The 23,149-nt window shown below is 34.6% G+C and overlaps 1 protein-coding gene across 4 annotated transcripts in view; it reads left to right on the forward strand.

Annotated features, from left to right (window-relative positions):
* Window positions 1-14,737: 14,737 nt before the first annotated feature.
* Window positions 14,738-23,149, forward strand: part of TMEM196 (transmembrane protein 196) — a 51,507-nt gene continuing 43,095 nt past the window's right edge. For 2 of the 4 annotated variants that reach the window (XM_054495649.2, XM_054495647.2), the window contains exon 1: window positions 14,738-15,763. In XM_054495649.2, coding sequence (XP_054351624.1) covers window positions 15,599-15,763 — 165 coding nt within the window. In that variant the 5' untranslated portion in view covers window positions 14,738-15,598. The remainder of the gene's footprint in view (window positions 15,764-23,149) is intronic. The other 2 variants (XM_054495650.2, XM_054495648.2) reach the window with 1 other exon arrangement.

Here is a 23,149-nt window from a genome sequence, read left to right on the forward strand (position 1 = left end):
CTGAGAAGGCAAATATTTGCTGGCACATGTGTAACACATCTACTATGCTGCAAAGCAATTACACATTAGTACAAACCTTTGCCTTAGGCTATTACAAGAGCCACTCCTCCTAATTATCTCCTGTTCAGTTCTTTGACATGGTTTCAGTTTTTTCAATCCAACACTATATAATAAGATTGCAGTTGAATACTATATATTTTTTTAAAAAATTCAGATTCTTCATTGTATGATATTGTCAAAATGCACTTCTCACCACTTCCAATACTACATTTGTAGTCCAAGACTTGCTTTATAATTGTAGTAGACTCTTATTGCATCTAAACCCACTCCATCTCGCTACAGTTATATCTACAGCCAGCAGATTAGCAGACTGATCTAATTAAAATGTAAATCAGATAGTACTACTCCTCTTCTCAAAAACCTCTAATCTACCTACTTAGAATTAACTAAAACATTATCATGGTCAAATGGCCTTAAATAATCTAATCTCTGGCTATTTATTCAATCTCATTTTCAACTACTTTCCCCCAAACTCATAAAGTTTTACCCATTTTAGAAATACTCAATACTCCTTTCTGTCCTTTGCCTGCCATCTTTTTTCCTCAATTCTTCCTATGGTTCACACACTCACTTCATTGAATTATCTCTGATCATGTGTCACCTGCTTGATGTTCTCTCTAAAATAATCATCCATCACTTCTTCATTCTCATACTTTGATTTAATTTACTTTGCCATCTGAAATTATACCACAAATTACTTCTTTACTTGTTTGTTTCATGAATCACCCACAGAATGAAAACTGCCTAGGAAAGATATTCTATCTTATGTGTTATCCTCCTTTGCTAGAATAGTATCTGCTACATAGTAAGCACTCCATAAATACTACATCTTGCTTATATTCAATATTATTTCATTAATTGGTCTTATCCTGCACTTCTCAGAATATGTTTTTAGGGTCTGAGCCCACTATATCACCCCATTAAGATCTGATGTGTAGGTGTGCATTTACTAATTAGAATAACTCAAAAGAAAGAAATATTTTAATCAAACCTGTTTTTGCATTATATAGTATCTATCTCCTAACCTAGGCTTCTCCAAATAAATCTGATCTGCTTATTTAAATTTTCTACCATTTATAGACAATAAAACTGTCAAGTCCATCAATAAAACTACAGCTTTTAAACACCATTGGCTATGTACAAAGATCTAGACTAAGAACCATTCCTAAGTTGTCAAGGAAATGCAAAAGTTTTATTTTTTGGGATTTTGCTAATTGAATATGTAGAAAGTTAAATAAAATAATTATTTTTTATCATATATCTATTACCTGAAAAAACATCAATAGTACTTCTGTGTTTATTTACTCCCAGTAGTTGGCATATGTGCTAAGAGAACATAGTATTGGCTGAGCATAAAAAGCTTTCATTGAAGTCTGCAGAAACTTTATAAGTATTTAACCCTATGGCATATGATCTAATACAGTTACAGCCTGTCAGTGGAGGAATGAGCTTTAAACATTATTGGATTTTCCATATTCTTTATCCTTCCTTAATGGCAAAAGAATACATATTTTATAAAGCTTAAGGATTTCTAATAAAGAAAATTTTTAAGGCTTTTCATTTATTTCCCTGGCTTCTTAAACTAGGCAAATTAAATACAATATAACCTTAATTTCCATTCAGCTCTGATTTTTATTTCATGTCTTCTGGTAGCTTTGGGGTTGGTTTGCTCTTTTTTCTCTAGTTCCTTTAGTTGCAACATTAGGTTGTTAATTTGAGATCTTTCTGTGGCATTTAGCACTGAAAAGTGGTAAATTTTGATGTGGGCATTTAGCACTGAAAAGTTTCCTGTTAACACTGCTTTAGCTGTGTCCCAAAGATTCCAGTATGTTGTATCCTGTTCTCATTGGTTTCAAACAATTTCTTAATTTCTGTCTCAGTTTCATTGCTTACTCAAAAATCATTCAGGAGCAGGTTGTTTAATTTTGATGTAATTATATAGTTTTGAGCAATTTTCTTAGTATTGATTTCTATTTCTATTGGACTGTGGTCTGCGAGTGTGGTTGGTATGATTTTAGTGTTGTTTAATTTGCTGAGGGTGGTTTTCTATTTTATGTGGTAGATCTTAGAGTATGTGTCATGTGCAGTTGAGAGGAATATGTATTCAAAATTTTGGGTAGAGTGTTCTGTATATGTCTATTAGGTCCATTTAATCAAGTGTCAAGTTCAGGTCCTGAATATCATCATCAGTTCTCTGCCTCAATGAAATCTGTAATATAGTCATTAGGATGTTGAGGTCTCCCACTACAATTTCATGGTTATCTAAGTCTCTTCATAGGTTTCAAAGAACTTGCTTTATGAATCTGGGTTCTCCTATATTGGGTGTATCATATTTAGGAGAGTTAGGTTTTCTTGTTGAATTGAACCATTTGCCATTATGTAATGCCTTTCTTTTGTCTTTTTTGACCATTGCTGGTTTAAAGTCTATTTTGTTTAAAATTAGAGTAGCAACCCCTGAATTTTCTTTTTCTTTTCTTTTTTTTTTTTTTTTTGAGACAGAGCTTCACTCTTGTTGCCCAGGCTGGAGTGCAATGGCACAAGCTCAGCTCACTGCAACCTCCACCTCCCAGGTTCAAGCAATTCTCCTGCCTCAGCCTCCCGAGTAGCTGGGATTACAGGCATGCACCACCACGCCCAGCTAATTTTGTATTTTTAGTAGAGACAGGGTTTCTCCATGTTGAGGCTGGTCTCAAACTCCTAACCTCAGGTGATCCACCTGCCTTGGCCTCCCAAAGTGCTGGGATTACAGGAGTGAGCCACTGCGCCTGGCCCGAATTTTCTATTTTTTTATTTGTGTGGTAGATTTTTCTCTGTCTTTTCATTTGAGTTGATGAGTGTAATTGCATGTGAGATGAGTCTCTTGAAGACAGCAAACAGTTGGGTCATTCTTCTTTTTTCAACTTGCCACTCTGTGCCTTTTGATTGGGGCATTTCATTTAAGGTTAATATTGATGTATGCAGATTTGACCTTGTCATCATGTTGTTAGCTGGTTATTATGCAGACTTGTTTGTGTGATTGCTGTATAGTGTCAAGGGTCTATGTACTTAAGTGTGTTTTTGTTTTTTTTGTAGTGGCTAGTAACAATCTTTCCTTTCCTGGTGGTAAAGAATTCCCTTAGCACTTGCTTTTCTGAAAAGAACCTTATTTCTCCTTCAATTATGAAGCTTAGTTTGGATATGAAATGCTTGGTTGGGATTTATTTTTTTTAAGAATGCACAGCATAGGCCTACAATCTCTTCTGGTTTGTAGGGTTTCTGCTGAAATATCTACTGTCAGCCTGATGGGGTTCCCTTTGTAGGTAACCTGTCCCTCCTCTCTAGCTGCTTTTAATATTTTTCTTTCATTTTAAACTTAGAGAATCTGATGGCTATGTGTCTTGGGGATGATTGTCTTGTACAGTACCTCAGAGAGGTTCTCTGCGTTCCCTGAATTTGAATGTTGGCCTCTCTGTTGAGGCTAGAGAAATTTTCATGTACAATATCCTGAAATTTGTTTTCCAAGTGGCTTGCTTTCTCTCTTTCTCTTTCAGGGATGCCAATGTGTTGTAGATTTGGTCTCTGTACATAATCCCATATTTTTCAGAGGTTTTGTTCATTCTTATTTAGTCTTTTTTGTTTTCTGACTGAGTTATTTCAGAGAACTGGTCTTTGAGCTCTGGGATTCTTTCCTCAACTTGGTTAGTTCTCCTGTTAATACTTATAATTGTATCTGAAATTCGTAAAGTGAGTTTTCCAGCTTTATCAGATCGGTTTGGCTCTTTCTTAAAATGGCCATTTCACCTTTCACCTCCTGTATTATTTTATTTCTTAGAATGTTTGGATTGGGTTTATACTTTCTCCTGAATCTTGAAGATCTCCTTTCCTATCCATATTATTAATCCTATATCATTTCAGCCATTGTAGCCTAGTTAGGAACCACTGCTGGGGAACTAGGGTAGCTGTTTGGAGGTAAGAAGGCACTCTGGCTGTTTGAGTTGCTGGGATTCTTTTGCTGGTTCTTTCTCATCTGTGTGGGATGATATTCCTTCAATCTCTGAACTGAAGAAAGTTGAGAGTCAAAAGATCAATGAAGCTAGGAGTTTGTTCTTTGAAAGAACAAGTAAGATAGATAGACTGTGAGTTAGACTAACGAAAAAAGAGGGAGATCCAAATAAACACAATTAGAAATAACAAAGGGATGTTACCATGATGCTACAGAAATATTTTAAAAAATCAGAGACTACTATGAACATGTATATGCACACAAGCTATAAAACCTAGAAGAAATTGATAAATTCCTGGAAACATGCAACCTCCCAAGATTGAGTCATGAAGAATTTGAACCCCTGAGCAGACCAATAATGAGTTTTGAAACTGAATCAGCAATAAAAAGCCTACCAACCAGAAAAAGCACTGAACCAGATGGAATGACAGCTGAATTTTACAAGATGCATAAAGAACTGGAAACTATTGAAACTATAACAAAAAATCAAGGAGAAGGGACTCCTCCTTAACTCATTCTATGAGGCCTAAATCATTCTGATATCAAAATCTGGCAGAGACACAGCAAAAAAAGAAAATTTCAGGGCCAATATCCTTGATGAACATCAATACAAAAATCCTCAACAATATACTAGCAAACCAAATCCAGCAGCACATTATAAAATAAGTTCACCTTGATCAAGCAGACTTTATCCTTTGGATTTAAGGTTGGGTCAACATATGTAAATCAATAAACATGATTCATCAAATAGAACTAAAAACAAAGAGCACATGATCATCTCAATAGAAGAAGAAAAGGCTTTTAATAATTAGGTCCCTTCGTGTTAAAAATTCATAACAAACTAGGCATTCAGGGAATGTACCACAAAATAATAAGAGCCATCTATGAAATACCCATGGCCAACATCATCCTGAGTGGGCAAAAGCTGGAAGCATTCCCCTTGAAAACCAGAGCAAGACAAAGATTTCCTCTTTCACCACTCCCATTCAACATACTAGAAGTCCTAGCCAGAGCGATCAGGCCAGAGGAAGAAATAAAGAGCATTTAACTAGGAAGAGAGGATATCAAACTATCTTTTTGCAGATGATATGATTCTACACCTAGAAATCTCCATAGTCTCTGCCCAAAAGTTCTTTGATCTGATAAACAACTTCAGCAAAGCCTCAGGATACAAAATCAATGCACAAAAATCAGTAGCATTCCTATACAACAAGAATTTCCAAGCTGAGAGTCAAATCAAGAATGCAATCCCATTCACAATAGCCACAAAAAGAATAAAATACCTAGGAATACAACTAACCAGAGAGGTGAAACATCTTTAAAACAAGAACTACAAAATTCTGCTCAAAGAAATCAGAGATGACACAAACAAATAAAGAAAAACGTTCCATGTTCATAGATAGAATCAATATTGTTAAAATGGCCATATTGCCCAAACCAATTTACAGATTCAATGCTATTTCTATTAAACTACCAATGACATTCTTTACAGAATTAGAAAAAAAATTTAATTCATATGGAACCAAAAATGAGCCCAAATAGCTAAGGCAGTCCTAAGCAAAAATAACAAAGCTAAAAGCATCACGTTACCCAACTTCAAACTATAAGTTTTCAGTAACCAAAACAGCATGATACTGGTACTGAAACAGAACATAAATGAATGGAACAGAATAGAGAGTCCAGAAATAATGCCACATACCTACAACCATCTAATATTTGACAAAGTTAACAAAATCAATCAATGGGGAAAGAAATCTCTATTTAATAAATGATGCTGTGATAACTGGCTAGACATATGCAGGTTAAAACCAGACCCCCTCCTTACACCATAAAATTAATGCAAGATGGTTAGAAACTTAAATATAAAACCTCAAACTATTAAAACCCTGGAAATACTATTCTGTACATAAAACCTAGCAAAAATTTCACGATGAAGACATCAAAACAATTTCAACAAAAACAAAAATTGACAAATGAGACCTAATTAACAAAAGAGCTTCTGCACAACAAAAGAAACTATAAACAGAGTAAACAGACAACCTGTAGAATGAGAGAAAATATTTGCAAAGTATGCATCTGACAAAGGTCTTATATCCAGAATCTATGAGGAACATACATAAATGAAGAAGAAAAAAAACAAACAATCACATTAAAAATTGGGCCGAGTATATGAACAGATACTTTTCAAAAGAAGAGACATAAGCAGCCAACAAGCATATGAAAAAAATACTCAACATAAAAATCATTAGAGAAATGCATATCAAAACTACAATAAGATACTATCTCACATCAGTCAGAATGGCTATTACTAAAAAGTCAAAAAATAACTTATGCTGGTAAGGTTGTGGAGAAGAGAGAATGTTTATACACTTCTGGTGGAAATGTAAATAGCTCAGCCATTGTGTAATTCAGTTTGGAGATTTTTCGAAGAACTTAAAACAGACGTACTGTTTGATCCGGCAATCCCATTATTGGGTATATGCCCAAAGGAATATAAATTGTTTTACCATAAATACACCTGCATGCATATCTTTATCACAACACTATTAATAATATTAAAAACATGGAATCTACCTATATGTGCCTATCAGTAGTGGACTGGATAAAGCAAATGTGGTACATACACACCATGGAACACTACACAGCCATGAAAAACAATGAGATCGTATCCTTTGCATCAACATAGATGGAGCTAGGAGCCATTATCCTAAGTGAACTAACACAGGAACACAAAACCAAATATTGTATGTTCTCCCTTATAAATGGAAGACAAAAACTGAGTACACATGGAAACAAAGAAGGGAACAACAGACACCAGCACCTACTTGAGGGTGGATGGGGGAAGGAGGGAAAGGATAAAAAAACTAGCTATTGGGCACTATGCTTATTACCTGGGTGATGAAATAATCTATACACCAAATTCCCATGACATGAAATTTGCCTGTATAACAAACTTGCACATGTACCCCTGAACCTATAATAGAAGTTAATAAATAAATATATAAATAAAAGAAAATAAAAAACTAGTAAAAATTTTAAAAATAAAAATAAAAAACTTTAATTTTCAAGCATTATCATTAACTTAAATTTTGAATTACATTTTAATATAACGAAGTTCTCATGAGATATTGAGATTCATAGACATTTTCCACCAACATTAAACAACTCCAGATTGCTGTGCTTTTTATTTTTTGTTTCAGTTATATGACATTTTTTAATTAAAAATTACAAGTTTTTTGTTCACAAGTTGAAAAGTACAGAATGTATAAAAAAGAAAAGGAAATTATAACCACCATCTAATGCACTAATGAGTGTGTAACTTCTTACAGTGTTCTTTATATTCATACTGTTAAAGAATATGAAGATTATTTTGTTTATATGCATAAATAAAACATGTATGGCTTTAAAAATATTTTTGAATTGTTACAGCTAGATAACATGATTTTAAAATGCAAATTTTAATGACTAAATTATTGTATTTTATAGTTTTACCATTCTTTATCTCAACATCACACTTTAATTGGAAAATGAGGCTGATTTTTATTTTTTAAACAACACTGTTCTACACATTTCTATATTTAAACTCTGAATCATAAATGAAAAAGTGTATTAGAATAAAAATGAGAAAAAATTACTGAGTCAAAGTGTATACACATTTTTAATACTCTTGATGAAGATTGCTAAATATATATTTTAAATATTGTTATCATTTACATTTCCAATAGTATTTATGGGAACAACCATTTTACTTTGTTACAACACTAATTATTCTTTTAAAATTCATATTTTTGGTCCAATAAGAGAAGTTGTGACTGATCACACTTTTTGTTTACTACGGAGTCTTATTACAACACTAATTATTCTTTTAAAATTCATATTTTTGGTCTAATAAGAGAAGTTGTGACTGATTACACTTTTTGTTTACTATGGAGTCTTATCATTTTCTAACATGTTCATTGGCCATTTTTAATACTTTCTTTGAGTATGAAAATTTCCTGTTCATTACATTTTCCATCAGGTTGTTTTCTTTAGGGTTTGAAATAGCTACTTGTGTGTGAAGAATAAGATTTTGTCATAAATGTTTCAAATTTTTCAGGTTATAATTTGCCTTTACATTTTGTCTTTAAATGAATAAGTGAAAAAGACAAGGAGGGGGATCATGCTGATTTGAAGTGTTGTAGTTAAATATAAGTAGTTTATAAAATTGAAGTGGATAAAGTATTTTAAAAATAACATATCTCTTGCTTATTTTTTCATCAATTTCCTTTTTCCTTTTATTTTTCCATATATTTGTACAATAAATGTTTATTAAGTATTTGTTCAGTGAGTCCTAAGTTAGTGTCATCTTAAAATTCTAAACAACATAGGAAAGGAGCTTTGATGTGATATAGCAAGATATGTATCATCTAAATCTCTGCAATATCTGAGATGTGTCCCTGGCCAGATACTTTAGTTGTAAGAAAATTGATTGAACAGGAGGAGGACCCTTGAAACCAAAATTCTGATAACTACAAATTCTCTATGTACCAATGAAATGAATAAAATCTATTAAATCTTGTGCCTGCCCTAAGATAAGCATACAGTTTGAAGGAGATATGAAAAGATGAAAGGTCAGGAATATGACCTTTACTCAATGGTAAACCCTAGAGTGGCAGGAATTAGAAGGCAGTGATAGTAAAGGGGGAGCTATACAAGTAACTCCCCAACTCTATTCATTTTTAAAATGTCTTGTTTATTACAGTTGTTAATTTTTACTGATGTATTTTCAGATTAACTTATTCTTTCCTTTCTTTTAAACTTACTTTTTCTTTGCCATGTCCATTTAAGTGTGAAACTCTTCCAGTGTATTTTGTTCTTTGATTTTTTTTTAATATCCAAACATATTTTTAACTTCTAGAATCTCCATTTGGCTATTTTTATTTCTTTTATTACCTGCTAACATTTCCCAGTTCTCTGCTGAAATATTAATTGGTTGAAAAAATATTCTGTTTTAATTCATTAAGGATAGTTATAATTACTCTCTTAAAATCTTTATTTGTTAGTTCCAACATGTGGTTTATTTTGTGGTCAGAATCAATATTTTCTCTTGAAAATATTGTCTATTTTCTTGGTTCATCATTGAAAAATGTTTTATTATGCCTAGGATATTATAAATGTTAAGTTGTGAAGATTCTTGATTCTCTCATTTTTCTCTAGTAAACATAATTTATTTTGTTTTAGCTACTAATTTTCTTGGTTGTGCTGGAACTGCAAATTCTGTTTCTTACATAGAAATTCTGGTCTCAGTTTACATCTTTGAGCCAGTTACATACATGTGCAGTGCAGGGGTCTACCAGAGATTGGAGATCTGTTCTGTGGTTTCTTCCTTTACAAGTGTTCCCTGTTCTCAGAGGCATTGACAGTTGTCCAGATTCAATTTCCTGGTTATCCCAGCCAGAAAGACTCCATGCCATGGCACTGCCATGGCTGGAAGCATTATACAGCCTGCATCTAGGCCTAGACTGAAAACCACAGAGTTGGGGGGTTACTTGTATAGCTCCCCCTTTACTATCACTGCCTTCTAATTAGAATGGTAAAACTACTTGTTTCATTGTAACTATTGATATGGTTGGGGTTGATCGTATCATCTTGATACTTGTTTTTTATTTGTCTCAACTATTCTTTGTTCTGTTTTTCATTCCTTCTTTAAATCAATATAGTAATGTCTAGTATTCATCTCCATTTTTAGCAAATTTTCTGTGTTTCTTTTTATCATCATTGCTTAGTAGTTGCTCTAGTTTAGGGCTGATAATTGCATCTTTAACTTATCACAACTAATTTGAAATAATATTATAATATAATGTAAGAACCTTACAACAGTCTATCTTGTTCCTTCTATTGACTGTGCTATTGCTGTCATAAATTAATTATAAACTCCAAAATATGTTATTATATTCTCTTTTTGCAGCCAATTATTTATTCAATAACTAAGGTGAAAATATTGTTTACAATTACCCATATATATACCTTTATGATATTCAGCATTCTTTTGTGTAAGTCTAAGTTTTCTTCTGGTGTATTTTAATCCTGTTTGAAAACATTTATTTTAACAACTCTTTTTTTTTTTTTTTTTTTTTTAGAGGGAGTCTCACTCTGTCACCCAGGCTGGAGTACAGTGACATGATCTCAGCTAACTGCAACCTCCGCCTCCCTGCCTCAGCCTGCTGAGTAGCTGGGATTACAGGCGCCCACCAATACGCCCAGCTAATTGTTGTATTTTTAGTAGAGAATGGGTTTCACCATGTTGGCCAGGCTGGTTTCAAACTCCTGACGTCAAACGATCCACTCACCTCGGCCTCTCAAAGTGCTGGGATTATAGGAATGGGGCACCACGCCCAGCCTATTTCAACAACTTTTATGGTGAATATCTTATGTTAGAAAATTCTCTCAGCTTTTTTTAGTCTGAAGAAGTCTGTTTCCCTTTTATTTTTAAGTTATTTTTGCTAGGCATATAATTCTAGATTAATAGGTTTTTGGGTTTTTTTGGTTTTAAAAAATATTTCATTACTTTAAAATGTTATTCACTTGTTCTCTGACGTGAATAATTTCAGATTAGAAGTCTAGAATTGTTGCCTTTGTTCCTATCCACCTAATGTGTCCTTTTTCTTTTGGCTGCTTTTAAATTTTAATCCTTATCATTGGTTTCCAGCACTTTAATTGTGATATGCTTTGGTGAGGTTATCCTATCTGAAATAATTTGTGTGTATCCTATGGGTTTGTAGTTTTCACCAAATTTGGAAAATAATTGACCATTATTATCACTTCAAATACTTTTATACAGCCCTGTGGAATTGCACCCTATGATTGTGTGGCTTGGAATTTAGCAACAGGCTCGAGGAATCCTTATGGAGATTTATGGATCTCTCTTTCTGTGAAATACCCTCATCTCCCTGAAAATTTTGGCTACCTCAATGTCTTAGTCAGTTGGAGCTGCTATAACAACATACCATGGACTGGATGACTTAACAACAAAAACCTACTTTTCACAGTCCTGGAAGCTGAGAAATTCAAGATCAGGGTGCCAGCAGATTTGGTATCTGGTGAGGGCCCACTTGCTGGTCTGCCATCTTCTCATTGTATCCTCACATGGTAGAGAGTGAACACTAAACTCTTTCTCCTCTTCTAAGAAAACTAATTCAGTCATGGAAGCTCCACCCTCATGACCTCACCAAACCTAATTACCTCCCAAAGGCCCCACCTCCTAATACCATCACATTGGGGTTTAGGGTTTCAACATCTGAGTGTGGGGAAGAGGGGGAAACAAACATGCAATCCACAACACTCAGGCCCCAAGAATTCTGCCATTTGTCTCTGACATTTTGTAACCCCACCATTCTCTGCCTGGCGCCCTTCTTCCTGGATCATTATAGGTTAAGGGCCTGTAGTAAGAAAACAAGCACAGCAAACCTTGTTACTCTCTTACCAAGGATCACAGTTCTGTGCTGCCTACTGTGCAGTATCTGAACACAATTGTATTTTGTATGCAGTTGAAGAGTAAGTCCAGTCCAACTTTCTTTATAATGGCCAGGAGTGGAAATACCCATACATTTCGTTAAATATTAGAATTTACTATAAACTATCTCTTTGTTTACATGTTTACAGGTTATTAATAATCAGAAACTATTTTGAACATAAATGAGAAAATGTGCTAAATATAGTATTAAATATGATACTTTCTTTGATTAATTTCCACAAGCACTGAAGTTACTATTGGATACTGACTTCTGAGCTACATTATTACTAAAAGCCAAGAAAAGGCAGAAGATAAATTCAGGTTTTATTATCTCTTTCTAGACCATTGAATAAAAAATAAAAACTCCAAATATGACCTATTTTTCTTTTTTAGCAAAACTAACTACTCCATCAAATCCTAGGTAGATCCAATATTTTTTAACTACACTGACAAGAGTATTAAATATTAGATGAACTTCTAGCTAAATGATTGAAATCATTTTATGATTTTTCTTTTTCTAAGTTTTTGTACTGCATTGGCAATTCAGCCCAGTGCCCACGACCACCATATAAATTTTGCTTATAATAGCTTAGATACATTAAATCAGATCTTAAAATTAATCATTTCACATTTTTAGCTTTTTCAATAACTCTATATTAATGTGGCAGCCTTGATGATTTTGTCAACTTACTTTATTATATTAAGACAGGAGACATTAGTGTACTGTCCACCCATTCCTGGATTTTCCTTCATCCAGATATTAAAATTTCCATAATCCAATTTGGGTAAATGGGTGAATGAGAGAACCTCAGAATCCTTGAATATTTACTGGAAGTGCTTAGGTCCTAAAAGTTAGCCACTATAAAGATGTTTTCTTTTATTAAGGCATTTAATAAGAATTATTTTGAGGCTACTCACATTCACTTGTATCATGCATAAGCCAGCAGATGGCAAACTTGAGATTTTTTGTGCTGTTACTCTTGTCAAAGTTGTGGAAATATTGAATTATCTATCAATGGATCTCATGAATAGCTCTTTTGGTGTACTACGGCGTTAGAAAAATCAAATTCAGAAATTGTGGAGCTACTGGTATTTGGATAGTGGTGTGCTTCATATGATTTTTTCTTGATTCATAGTTTTTATCCTATAATTATTTGTCTAGCAAATAATTTGGAGGGATAATTATAATAAGAATCATAAATAATTTGTCAGTTTGAACTTTTTTCTTGATTTCTATATTTAGGAGGAAATTTTAGGTGTATTTGGGTTTATCTTAGGAGGATCATTACATGATTTTTAAAAGGCACAAAAAATATCCTCTGTGTCCCAAAAAAGATAACGCAATTTTTTTTGAAAATTTTAACACTGATGCTCATGTTTTAAAACCCAAAACAGCCGTTTCCTCTATAGAAAATAATTGTTTTTATTTCTAAAAATATTTGTTTTATTGTGAATTATTGGTAGTTACTTATGTGAAGATGAGTTGAATTTCTTCCACATACAATTTAATTTTCAAAAGTTTTGGATTTCTAACCAATGACCCAGAATCAATCAAGATTGGTTTTAATCAGGCATATGATAACCAATCTTATATTCCAAGCCATCACATTCAGAGATAAAATGTTAACCACAATATAAGTTTTGTTTGTTTCTTTTTCTCTGTGAAATTCAGCTATTGTTAATACCATCCCTATGTTCTCTACAAAAGTTTATTTCACTTCCTATATGTCTCCATTAATCAATTCATTTTAATATTACAACTTGTTGTCTTCCTAACAGAGAAGCATTTTTTTCCTAAAGAAAAGAAGTGACTAAAGACAAAGCAAAACTTCAACAACATATATGCTGTATTATTTATGCATATAAATTGGATCATTTAGATGACTTCTGTAATATTTAAATTAAATAAACTTTACATCATTAAAGCCATACACTAATGAGGTACTTTAGCATGTCTCTGAGAATTTAAAAGTATAGAAATGAATCCACTAATTATCATTCAGTACCAATGTTTATTTGTACTCCAAATATCACAATAACTGAAGCTCTTTAAGGCCTAATAAATTGTAACTCTTCTTCCTTGCATTTGTTTTATTTTTAAGAGAAGAGGACTCAAATTTTTACATTATAGCATATAAACATATGAAAAAAAGTATAGTGTAGAATTGAGTTTAAACTCTAAAAGAAGCCCTTAATCAAATTTAAGGAAACTGAAACTGGCATTTATGTTACAGAACTTATGCTATAGGTCACCGAGCTTTTATGTTCTCATCATGGGAGCTTTAAGAAGCCTCTAATCACAGAGGTGCCTGCACTGCACTGATCTGCATGTGTATAGAAGTCAAGATGCCCTAGTCTTGTGTTATTGTACCCTAACCTCATCTTCCTTTGTTCTATTTTCCTTCAGTCCATCTCGAACTGGAGAACCCAGTTTTTGAGAAAGATGACCCACACCCAAAACCCTCTCTTTATCCCCCACTTCCTAGATCTCCTTGATAGAATACCTTGAGATTTTTCATAAAGCTAGAGTAATGAAAATGGGGTCTAAACACAGCGATCCCTAGACATCTAGAATCTCATAGACATCAAAAGACAATGCAAAAATATCCCAGGCCAAGCTGGACTGGCCCCTGCCCTGAAGATTCTGATGAAAGTAGACCGTCAAAAATAGTTGTGCATTAAGCCAGACGTGTTTTTTTTTTTTTTAAATAATGCCTGTTCTAATGCATACACATCTCTTGAATTTGGTTGAGAATATATAATCCCAGCTCAGCTGGGTCTAGCTATGCATCCCAGAACGTGTGGTCACGCCCCTAGGGGAAAGCAAGGGTCTGCGGCTGCAGAAGAACAAAATCACCGTGGAGGTGTGGCCCCCGTCAACTGCTTCTTTGCCCTCCGACAGGGAAGGTGACAGGCTATGATAGCCGGGAGTGGACATTCCTTGTAAGTAGGTTTGAATCTAGCTCTCCTAGACAGGGGAGTTCCTTGGTGAGGGGCCTTGAGAGTCCTAGTGACATTAGGAGTCTGGCTTTTTCCACCCCCCTGGGGTTTCCGTCTTTCTTTGCTCACTGCTCCCCCTACCCCGCGTACAAGCCAAAGAAAGTTTTTCTCAGAATGAGCCCGCGTTGACGTAGGCATCGCCTCCCCTCTCCGCTGGATAGAAGCCCAGAAAGGAGCCACGGGGAGAAGCGGAGGTAGGGGTCGCCTGGATTTCTGTTGCTGCGGTCCGGGGGCGGGGCGGATCAAAGGCCAGCCAAGAGTATTGGTCCTGGATCTACAAATACATCAGGCTTTTTCCTCCTCCCTCAACCTCCTAAATCCCAATGAGGTCATAGCAATGAGAGAGAATCAGCTCGAGAGAAAGGGGGAGGAAGAGGACGACGACGAGGGAGAAGAAACCCAGACGGAAAGAGGCCATCAGACAAGGTCGCTTTTTCTGGCGACATAGCAACTGCAAGGAGCGTGGTGCTGAATATCATCCGCCCGCTCTGCCTGGGGACCCAGAGACTTGCAGAAGCACTTTGCATTGCCACGAAAACAAAGGAGAGGAGACGAAAGGGAGAGGGAGAGAGAAGCTCGGAGCAGTTCCCTTTGGATCTCCGCGAAGCAAAGCTCCTCTCCTCGGCAATAAAACAGAAGGGACCGTGTGAAAGGGTCTAGTACGCTGAGGAGGGCGCGGGTTTCCCTGCGGAGATTTGGGACGCGGCAGAACTCTGGACAGCGCCTGGGGAGCAAGGCTCGGAGCTCCCTGGGCTCCTCCAGGTTTCCGGCTCCTTAAAAGCCCTGGTACTGGTGTGCAATCTTCGCACCACCGAACCCGGAAAGATCCTTCTACGATCCCTATCTGAACGTGCCAGGGGGTGGAGCAGCTCCTTTGCCTCTGGCCCAGCCAGGGAAGGTCTTCGTTTCTGGAAATCCAGCCCTTGTGGATAATGCCTCGCTCTTGAAGAAAGAAAAGTTTTGGGATCTGGTAGGGGGTGGAAGGGGTAAGGAGAATAGTGGAAGAAAAAAAGGTAGATGGTTGATTTCCCTCTCTGATCTGGAAGGAAGATGACCGAGGAAGGATGTGCACCAGCGGTCAGATTATTGGGAGCCTCCTGGTGCTCTCCGTGCTGGAGATAGGGCTGGGGGTGTCCAGCGTGGCCGTGGGGGCGGTCAGCTTCAGCCTGGCCCTCCGAGAGCACAAGCCGCAGCTCGGAGACTCGTCCCCGGTATGGAGCGGGGTGTGTGTACGTTAAGCCATTTCACTCTCTACCTCTTTACGGTGATGGTCAGGGTGCGCGCATTAGTCACTCCCTCCCTGGGAAACAAAATCATAAATCTCTGGCTTGCATGTAGGTTCATGCTGACAAGCTATGCTTCTTTATATTGTCCTTTATTCGTTTTTTGTTTTGTTTTGTTTCCTTAGTTGGGCTTAAGACCAAATTAAATGGCTTTGTTTAAAGGTGGGGGTGGGGGGTTAGTTTCCACTGGCTGATTCTACAAAAGGCTGCTTTGCCCAGTGGTGCTGTTTGGAAGGCGGGGGGAGGGGGGGTGTCACACCTGTCAAGGGCAGGCTCACTTAATCTTTTGTTCCTTCTACAAGGAAAATCAAAATAAGAGTGTTCCATCATTTTTTTTGTATCAGAGAACAAGCAGGGATAGTTATGCATTTATCCCTGGGCAATAATGCCCAAGGTACACCAGAGGCAACATCAATAACAAAAAGAGAAATGTGGTGTGAGTGTGAAAGGAAGTTTGTGGGTGATTTCATTCCAGAAAACATTGCTCTTAATTTTCCTTTGCTACATTTCTGATATTTCACCTCTGAAAACGCTTTTGTAAGTTCTAGACAGTAAGTTAGAAAAACATCAAATGGTAATATGTGTAACAACATTCTAAATGGAGAATAATTCCGCTTACAGAGTACCTAACTGCTCAGAGAAACTGTCATAGTTATCTCTAGGTCAGATGTCAGATTCAACAAGCTTCTTTTTTATTAGGATGAATCTCCAAGAAAGCCTTAGAGACCCATTTCTTCCACCAAGATTCAGTAAAATAACTCAGCACCATTCCTAATGTGAATCTAATTGTGAAAACCAGTTTTTTCCTTCCTTCAAGCTATATACATGTCATATACTTCTGGATGTCTAGCTTGATCCTACTTTTCAAGATAATTCAATAGAAAGTATTCTGTCACTGATAATCTGTAGCATGTTTAACCATCATGGCTTAATCACTTGAGCTTTAAGTCACTAAAAGAAAATGATTATTATGGAATTCAAGAAAAATTATTCAAAAGTAATTCATTTTTGAAAGATGCTCTAACTTTTTTTTGAAACTGGCAAAATTTTGCTTTGGATAATTAGTTTTTATATATTTTTTCAGGTGAGATAAATGTTTTTAAATTTCAGAACTACAAGAAAGAAAAATAGTGTTCAATTCTAACATTGAATTCATCCAAGAATCCTTACTTTGAATTCAATAATAAGTTACTATCAGCCTCCAAATAATTATCTTGTTCTTTGTCATGTAATTTTTGTCAATGTATATATTAAATTTGAGTTTGAAAGGATAAAGACATCTTAAATCTGGTAATTGTTCATTTTATATGTGGCAGTAATTATTTGGAGAGTTGTAGTTATTGTTCTTGTTTTTGTTGTTATCATATAAACAGAAATAACACTTTAAAACTTCATTGAACAACTGTCAAAATGAAGTGTAATGTCAACATTTAAGGAAAGAGGGAGAAAAGGTGATCTTATGATATCTTAATGGGGAGAAGCCTTAAATACTCTACAGCTCAATCCCCCCCTGAAATTCAACAAACTGAGTTAATGAAGTTAGGTTTTCCCTGGATAATACTAAAGTATCCAGTTTATCTTTGAGAATTAAAAATGGTTATGTTAGCTTAGTATCATGTAAGAAAAAAATGGTTAAATATTTTTTCTTTTTCTCAGACTATTTACTATTATCTAGATGTGTATGTATAGAAAATTAAAATTTTGAATCACCTCATGGAAAAGCAAATAAGTCAGTCATATCTACATAGTCATTATAATAAAGAATTATTTCCTTTTTTAACTGGTTGTTTAGAGGGAGCAAAATTCATTTGGGTTTCTCAAACAATAGTTTTGAATTCTATTATCTGATTCAGTAAAATCAAACAATACATCTGACTGAATGAATGGGTTTGACACCAGAATGCCCAAACAGTTGCTCACTTTTATAAACCCATTTAAAAAGTGAAATTTGTGAAGAAACAAATACCCAGTTGGGATCATTGTGTTTATTGAGTGGCAGACTGGCTAAGTAGTTTCTAAATTATTTTGGGGAAGTCATTTATGGTACAGTCTCAACTACCTCAGTTTCTTCAATGATGAATTTATGTAGCCAATATTTGTAGAGGGCTTAGCATGTGAAAGGCATTTTACCATTCACTACCAATACTATAAAGATGAATCAGAGCACTGTCTTAAAAAAACTACTCCATAGTGGAGGAAACAAAATGGTACATTACTAACTTTGCCAGCAATGATAAATTAGAATGTGACTTCAGAGAGATACAGAGGCAAAAAAGGGGGAGAAAGATTGGGGTGGTCAATGAAATATCCATGAAAGAAGTATTATTTTATTCTTGATCTTGGAAGTTTATCAGGACTTAGAATCAATGTACTGCAGTGTTAACTAACGCTTCACAGTGTAAGATCTGAAGCCATGCTACCTGGTTGCAAATCCCATATCTACCACTTACTTAGCTGGGTGACTAGCCCAAGTTTCCTTATCTATAAAATGGGGTCGTTAAAAGGAACAAATTAAATACGGTTGGCCCTCCCTATTCATAGGGGATTGGTTCCAGGGCACTCCTGGTTACCAAAATCTGAGGATGCTGATGTCCCTTATGTAAAATAGTGCAGTATTTGCAATAACCTAGGCACATCTTCCAATATACCTTACATCATCTCTAGATTACTTATAATACCTAAAACAATGTAAATGCTATGTAAATAGTTGTTATACTGTATTTCCTTTGTATTATTATTGTTGTTGTATTAGTTTTTTCCCCAAATATTTTCAATCAGAGGTTGGTTTGTATTCATGGATGCAGGACCTGGGAATACAAAGCGCTGATTGTAATGTTCTTAGTAAATTGAATGGACTGTAGTAAGCACTGAGTAAATATGAGCAGCTAATACTGAGTGCACAGACTGGCAGTGGAGGGCATGAGAAAAGAAAATCTTTCAGTCAGCATAGATGAAGGCAAAAAACTGGGACAGGTTGGGTTGTGGTCCAGGAAGAGTAGGCTCTTCTATTTTTCTGGGGCTTAGGTGTGTAAGAGGAAGATAAGGATAGAAAAAATGATTGGGGCCAGACCATAGGAGACTGTGTGCCAGTTTGAGGCGACAGATTTACTTTCTCATATTTCAAATAATAATAATAATACCCATTCTTACTTCCCCTTCCCAAAGTGATACTAAGGAAATGCAGAAGAAAGCTAGATAGAAAATTATTCATCTCTTTGCTAAACTATGAATTAAAAATCTGGATTACTTATAAATGCCTAATAAGATTTTACAATAATTAACCTGTCACAATACATGTAGTCTACAATCAAACTATATTTTGATTAGTGCTGTAAAACTCCTTTTGATACATTAATATCATTACTATAAGATTTCTGAATTAAATTTAAAAGTCAGTGGAAATAAAAGCTGCACTATAAAAGGATTATTTTTATATAGAGAGACCCTAAAATCATAAGCTTTTTATCTAGGAGAAGTGCATTAAGGTTTTAAGCAACTGCTGCATTTTGATTTTTTGGCCCTGAATATGGAAATACAAAAAACTGAAAGATGGCTTAAAAATAAAGATAAGGGCTTAAAATGTATGAGATGGATGCTTACACAGATTATTTCCAGGCACTATTTCATCTGATTAATCAGGCAGGGATGCTTCCTGTGATAAATTTTTAAATATGGGCAATTAGAAGGAAAAATCAGTTAACTATAATTTCATAAAGAAAGCTATAGGTGTCATTATAGCATTTTTGTTTCTTCTTGATTCTTTGTTATAGCTGATATGGTCATCTACAATGAAAGCACAAAATCAGAGGTATAACTGTTAGATAACAATTAATAAACTATTGAGTAAAATGCCTTGGAAAAGATATAGTCATGTGAATTATAACTGATGTATCAGATTTATAGACAGGAAGTTAAATGGACAGAGCTCTGTTTCCAAGTTGCTGTGTGAAAGTCACTCTTCTCAGCCTCCAGTGCATCATCTATAATGGGAATGGACTAGGTTTAGTAGCACACAGATTTATAAATCCCTGAGAATTTTATTGTTGTAGGTTGAGATTTGGAAATCTAAAGATTCAAATGGTGGTATCCAGAACGAAATATGATGCTAAGTTGTATTTTATATATATTATGCTAAAATTCCATCCATCTATTAACATATCTGATAATATCCTGTAAAACTTAATTTATTAAACAAACTTTTCTAAGCCTAGTTCTCCCACATGTAAACCACGAGGTAGTATTTTTAAATATTTAAAAGTTTTCTTATCTAAATCATTTAATGTTTACAGGTTTTATTGCTTATTTTTCTGGAGCATATTCGATTTATACATTATATCTTTATATGCTTAATAAATCTGATGTTTTGCTTCAGCGAAATTTACAGCATAGCCAACACACATACCTTTTATGTAGACTCTTGGTTTACCATGGCAACAACTCAGCCAATTGTAGGATTTTGTTGAAATTCACCTCTGTACATTCTGATCTATATTATAGCAATCCAAATGAGGTGCTGTATATAAATTATAGCTGCTCCAAAGTATTATTTTTAATATTTAAGCCTTTTAAATATATTTAATAAAAAAGAAATAAAATAAAGTGAAAGAAACCCCTCAGTTACTTCAAATGTACACAATTTGAAACTACTGTGTCTCTAACCAGGTAATACATCATTTTTTCTCCCAGATCAAGTACTTAACATAAGGGATTCATATCCTTTAGCATAAGATGAAAATGCTGCTCCTATCCTCCCAAAAAATTACAAATGGATTTTTATGCCCCATTTTAAAATTAACTTAAATTATACAAGTAATTTATAAATACATTCAAAATGTTGTTCAAAGTTATAACTAAAGTCCTCTTCCCTACTCCCTCATCAAAATTAGGCACCATTATATTATTGAAGTTTCACAGACATTTCTCCATGTAGAAAAAATAACTTTGTTCTGGGTATATAAACCAATTTTCATGAAATTTTTGCATATAATAAAGCCCATTAATGGATTCTGTAGAGCCCAGGTAAAGAATCTCTTTCTTATATGATTCATACTCTCATTTTCAAATGCTACTGATTATCCACTGGGCATAAGCAGTTGGATGATTGACAATCAGATAAGTTAGGCAAGCCAAACTACTGGGAAATATAGTTATTATTCAGGGGGCCATACCATGCGTCAAAAGAGATGTAAATATGTGTTCATTTCTGGTGTACATTGATAGTGGTATAATAGAAAATATGGTGAGTTTTGTCACATTTTTATTTATTTCAGGAATTTCTTAGTCTAGATTCTGTTCACATGTAAATGGCACATACTGGAATTTCTATCCAAAGTCCATGACAAAATCTGCTTTGAGATTTTTGTTCTTATTCAAGGGTATAACTGGTCTTGAAGTCTTTGTCCTAGAAACATTAAGAGATAACTAATAATATTTGCATCAGTCACCTACTAATTGACAGTTTGCTTGATAGAAACATCTGAATAAAGTCAAACCTTTTAATTTGGACATTTTTGCCTAAAATATATCTTAGTTGGGTCTCTTTATTGCCTTAATTATGAGCCAGATTATCCAATGTGTACTTTCAATAGAACCAAACTATCTAACTTTTTTGTATATTCTTTGGCTTTCATGCAACAACTAATCATATTGGTAGATTAATCCACCCTGAAATGTCTCTCCTTGGCTTCAATAAAAGCTATAATAGATTTTGATGTGTGTGTGTGTGTGTGTGTGTGTGTGTATGCACTTGCATACACACACACGCAAACCAAAGGTGACCAAAGGTGAGAGAAACTGCAACAGTTTTTGGGTCTGAACCATCATTTTACTTGTGAAGTGAACCAAATTTCATTTCACTACTTCATTAAAAAAGTTATATATATATGTATATATGATCCTATATATATCATATATATAATATATATGATCCTATATATAACATATATATATGTATATATGGCCCTATTCACGCAAATGGAACTTCTGTACCTAAATAACTAGGTCCAGCATTGGTCTAAATATTTCAATTTGTCTTAGTAATCTAGAGAAATTTTCTTGCGGCCACTCTACAGATAGATGTTTCAACATGCGAAATGGACAATGCCTTGATAATTAGACTCTCATTGAGCATATTTCTAGAAAAGAGAAAGAGAGAAGAAACTGTGTGACTACTTTCCTCTGTAATGTACAAAGCCATGCAGTCCTTATAACTGCAGATCTAATCTATATATACTTCATTAAAATTAAATGACAATCAGATTAGATTCATACATCTCACTCAATATAACTGTGTCAGTGGAAAAGTTGTATTTCTTCACCAAATCAGTCTCATTATTCCTAAAAGGAGGAAAATATTAGTACCTATTTCATGGAGTTCTTGTAAATCTCAGAAAACAACGTTTCTAAAGCTGCTAGTTCTGGCCCTGGCATAGAGTAAGAGATCAGTGAGCATCAGCTGCTGCTTTCTCTCTGCTGGCCTGTGCTGCTCCTTGCCTGCCTGGGACCTAGAGTCCACTAGTGATGCTCTGGCTCTCAATATTTCTCCCACACCTTTCATCAACCCTAGTTTGACCCATTCTTTTTGTTTTCGTTGTTCCTGAATAGTATGTATCTAGTTAGGTTTTGATTTAATTAGGATATTTACATTAGCAACTATGAAAATGTACCAAAATATCTATATTAGAAAAGTTTTGTAAATATTTAGTCTAAAACCGAATGAGGAAACATAAAACACCTCTTCTTTTGTTTTTCTTTTGGAGTGAGAGAGGGTGGTAGAAACTCTATCATAAAGATATTTGGTAATCAGATTAACAAGATAATTATATAAATTAGGCAAATCAAATAGTGTGAATATGGTGACCATTATGTATGCCATAAAACAAAGTATTCAAAAAACATTTAGAACTATGTAAATACTTGTTGAAAAGTGACAGTACAAATTAACACATCTAATAAAGATACTTAATATCTTAGAAACTTGAACTGCCTGAATAGTAGCTTTACAAGCCATGTTTATTACATGATGTATTATTCACAGATACCTCAATTAAATACCTAGATTTCAATAATGACTATTATAACCTTAACTGCTGCCCATGATTTATTAGTACCAATAGTAAAACTCCCAAGAAGCAACTCTAAGTTCCATTAGTTCGTAATCTATCGTTAAATATTGAATAAAATCATGTGGTCAAGGCAAAAAGAAAATATTAATGGTTAAATAAATAGATCAACTTGGGAGATAGAGTGCCCTGATCTATTTACCCTATAGAAATAATTCTAGACAAGATTTATTAATAGTTAACTAATGTCCAGATGCTTCCACATGTATTA

This window comes from Pongo pygmaeus, chromosome 6, assembly GCF_028885625.2.
Source record: "Pongo pygmaeus isolate AG05252 chromosome 6, NHGRI_mPonPyg2-v2.0_pri, whole genome shotgun sequence".
In the NCBI taxonomy this organism is placed as follows: domain Eukaryota; kingdom Metazoa; phylum Chordata; class Mammalia; order Primates; family Hominidae; genus Pongo; species Pongo pygmaeus.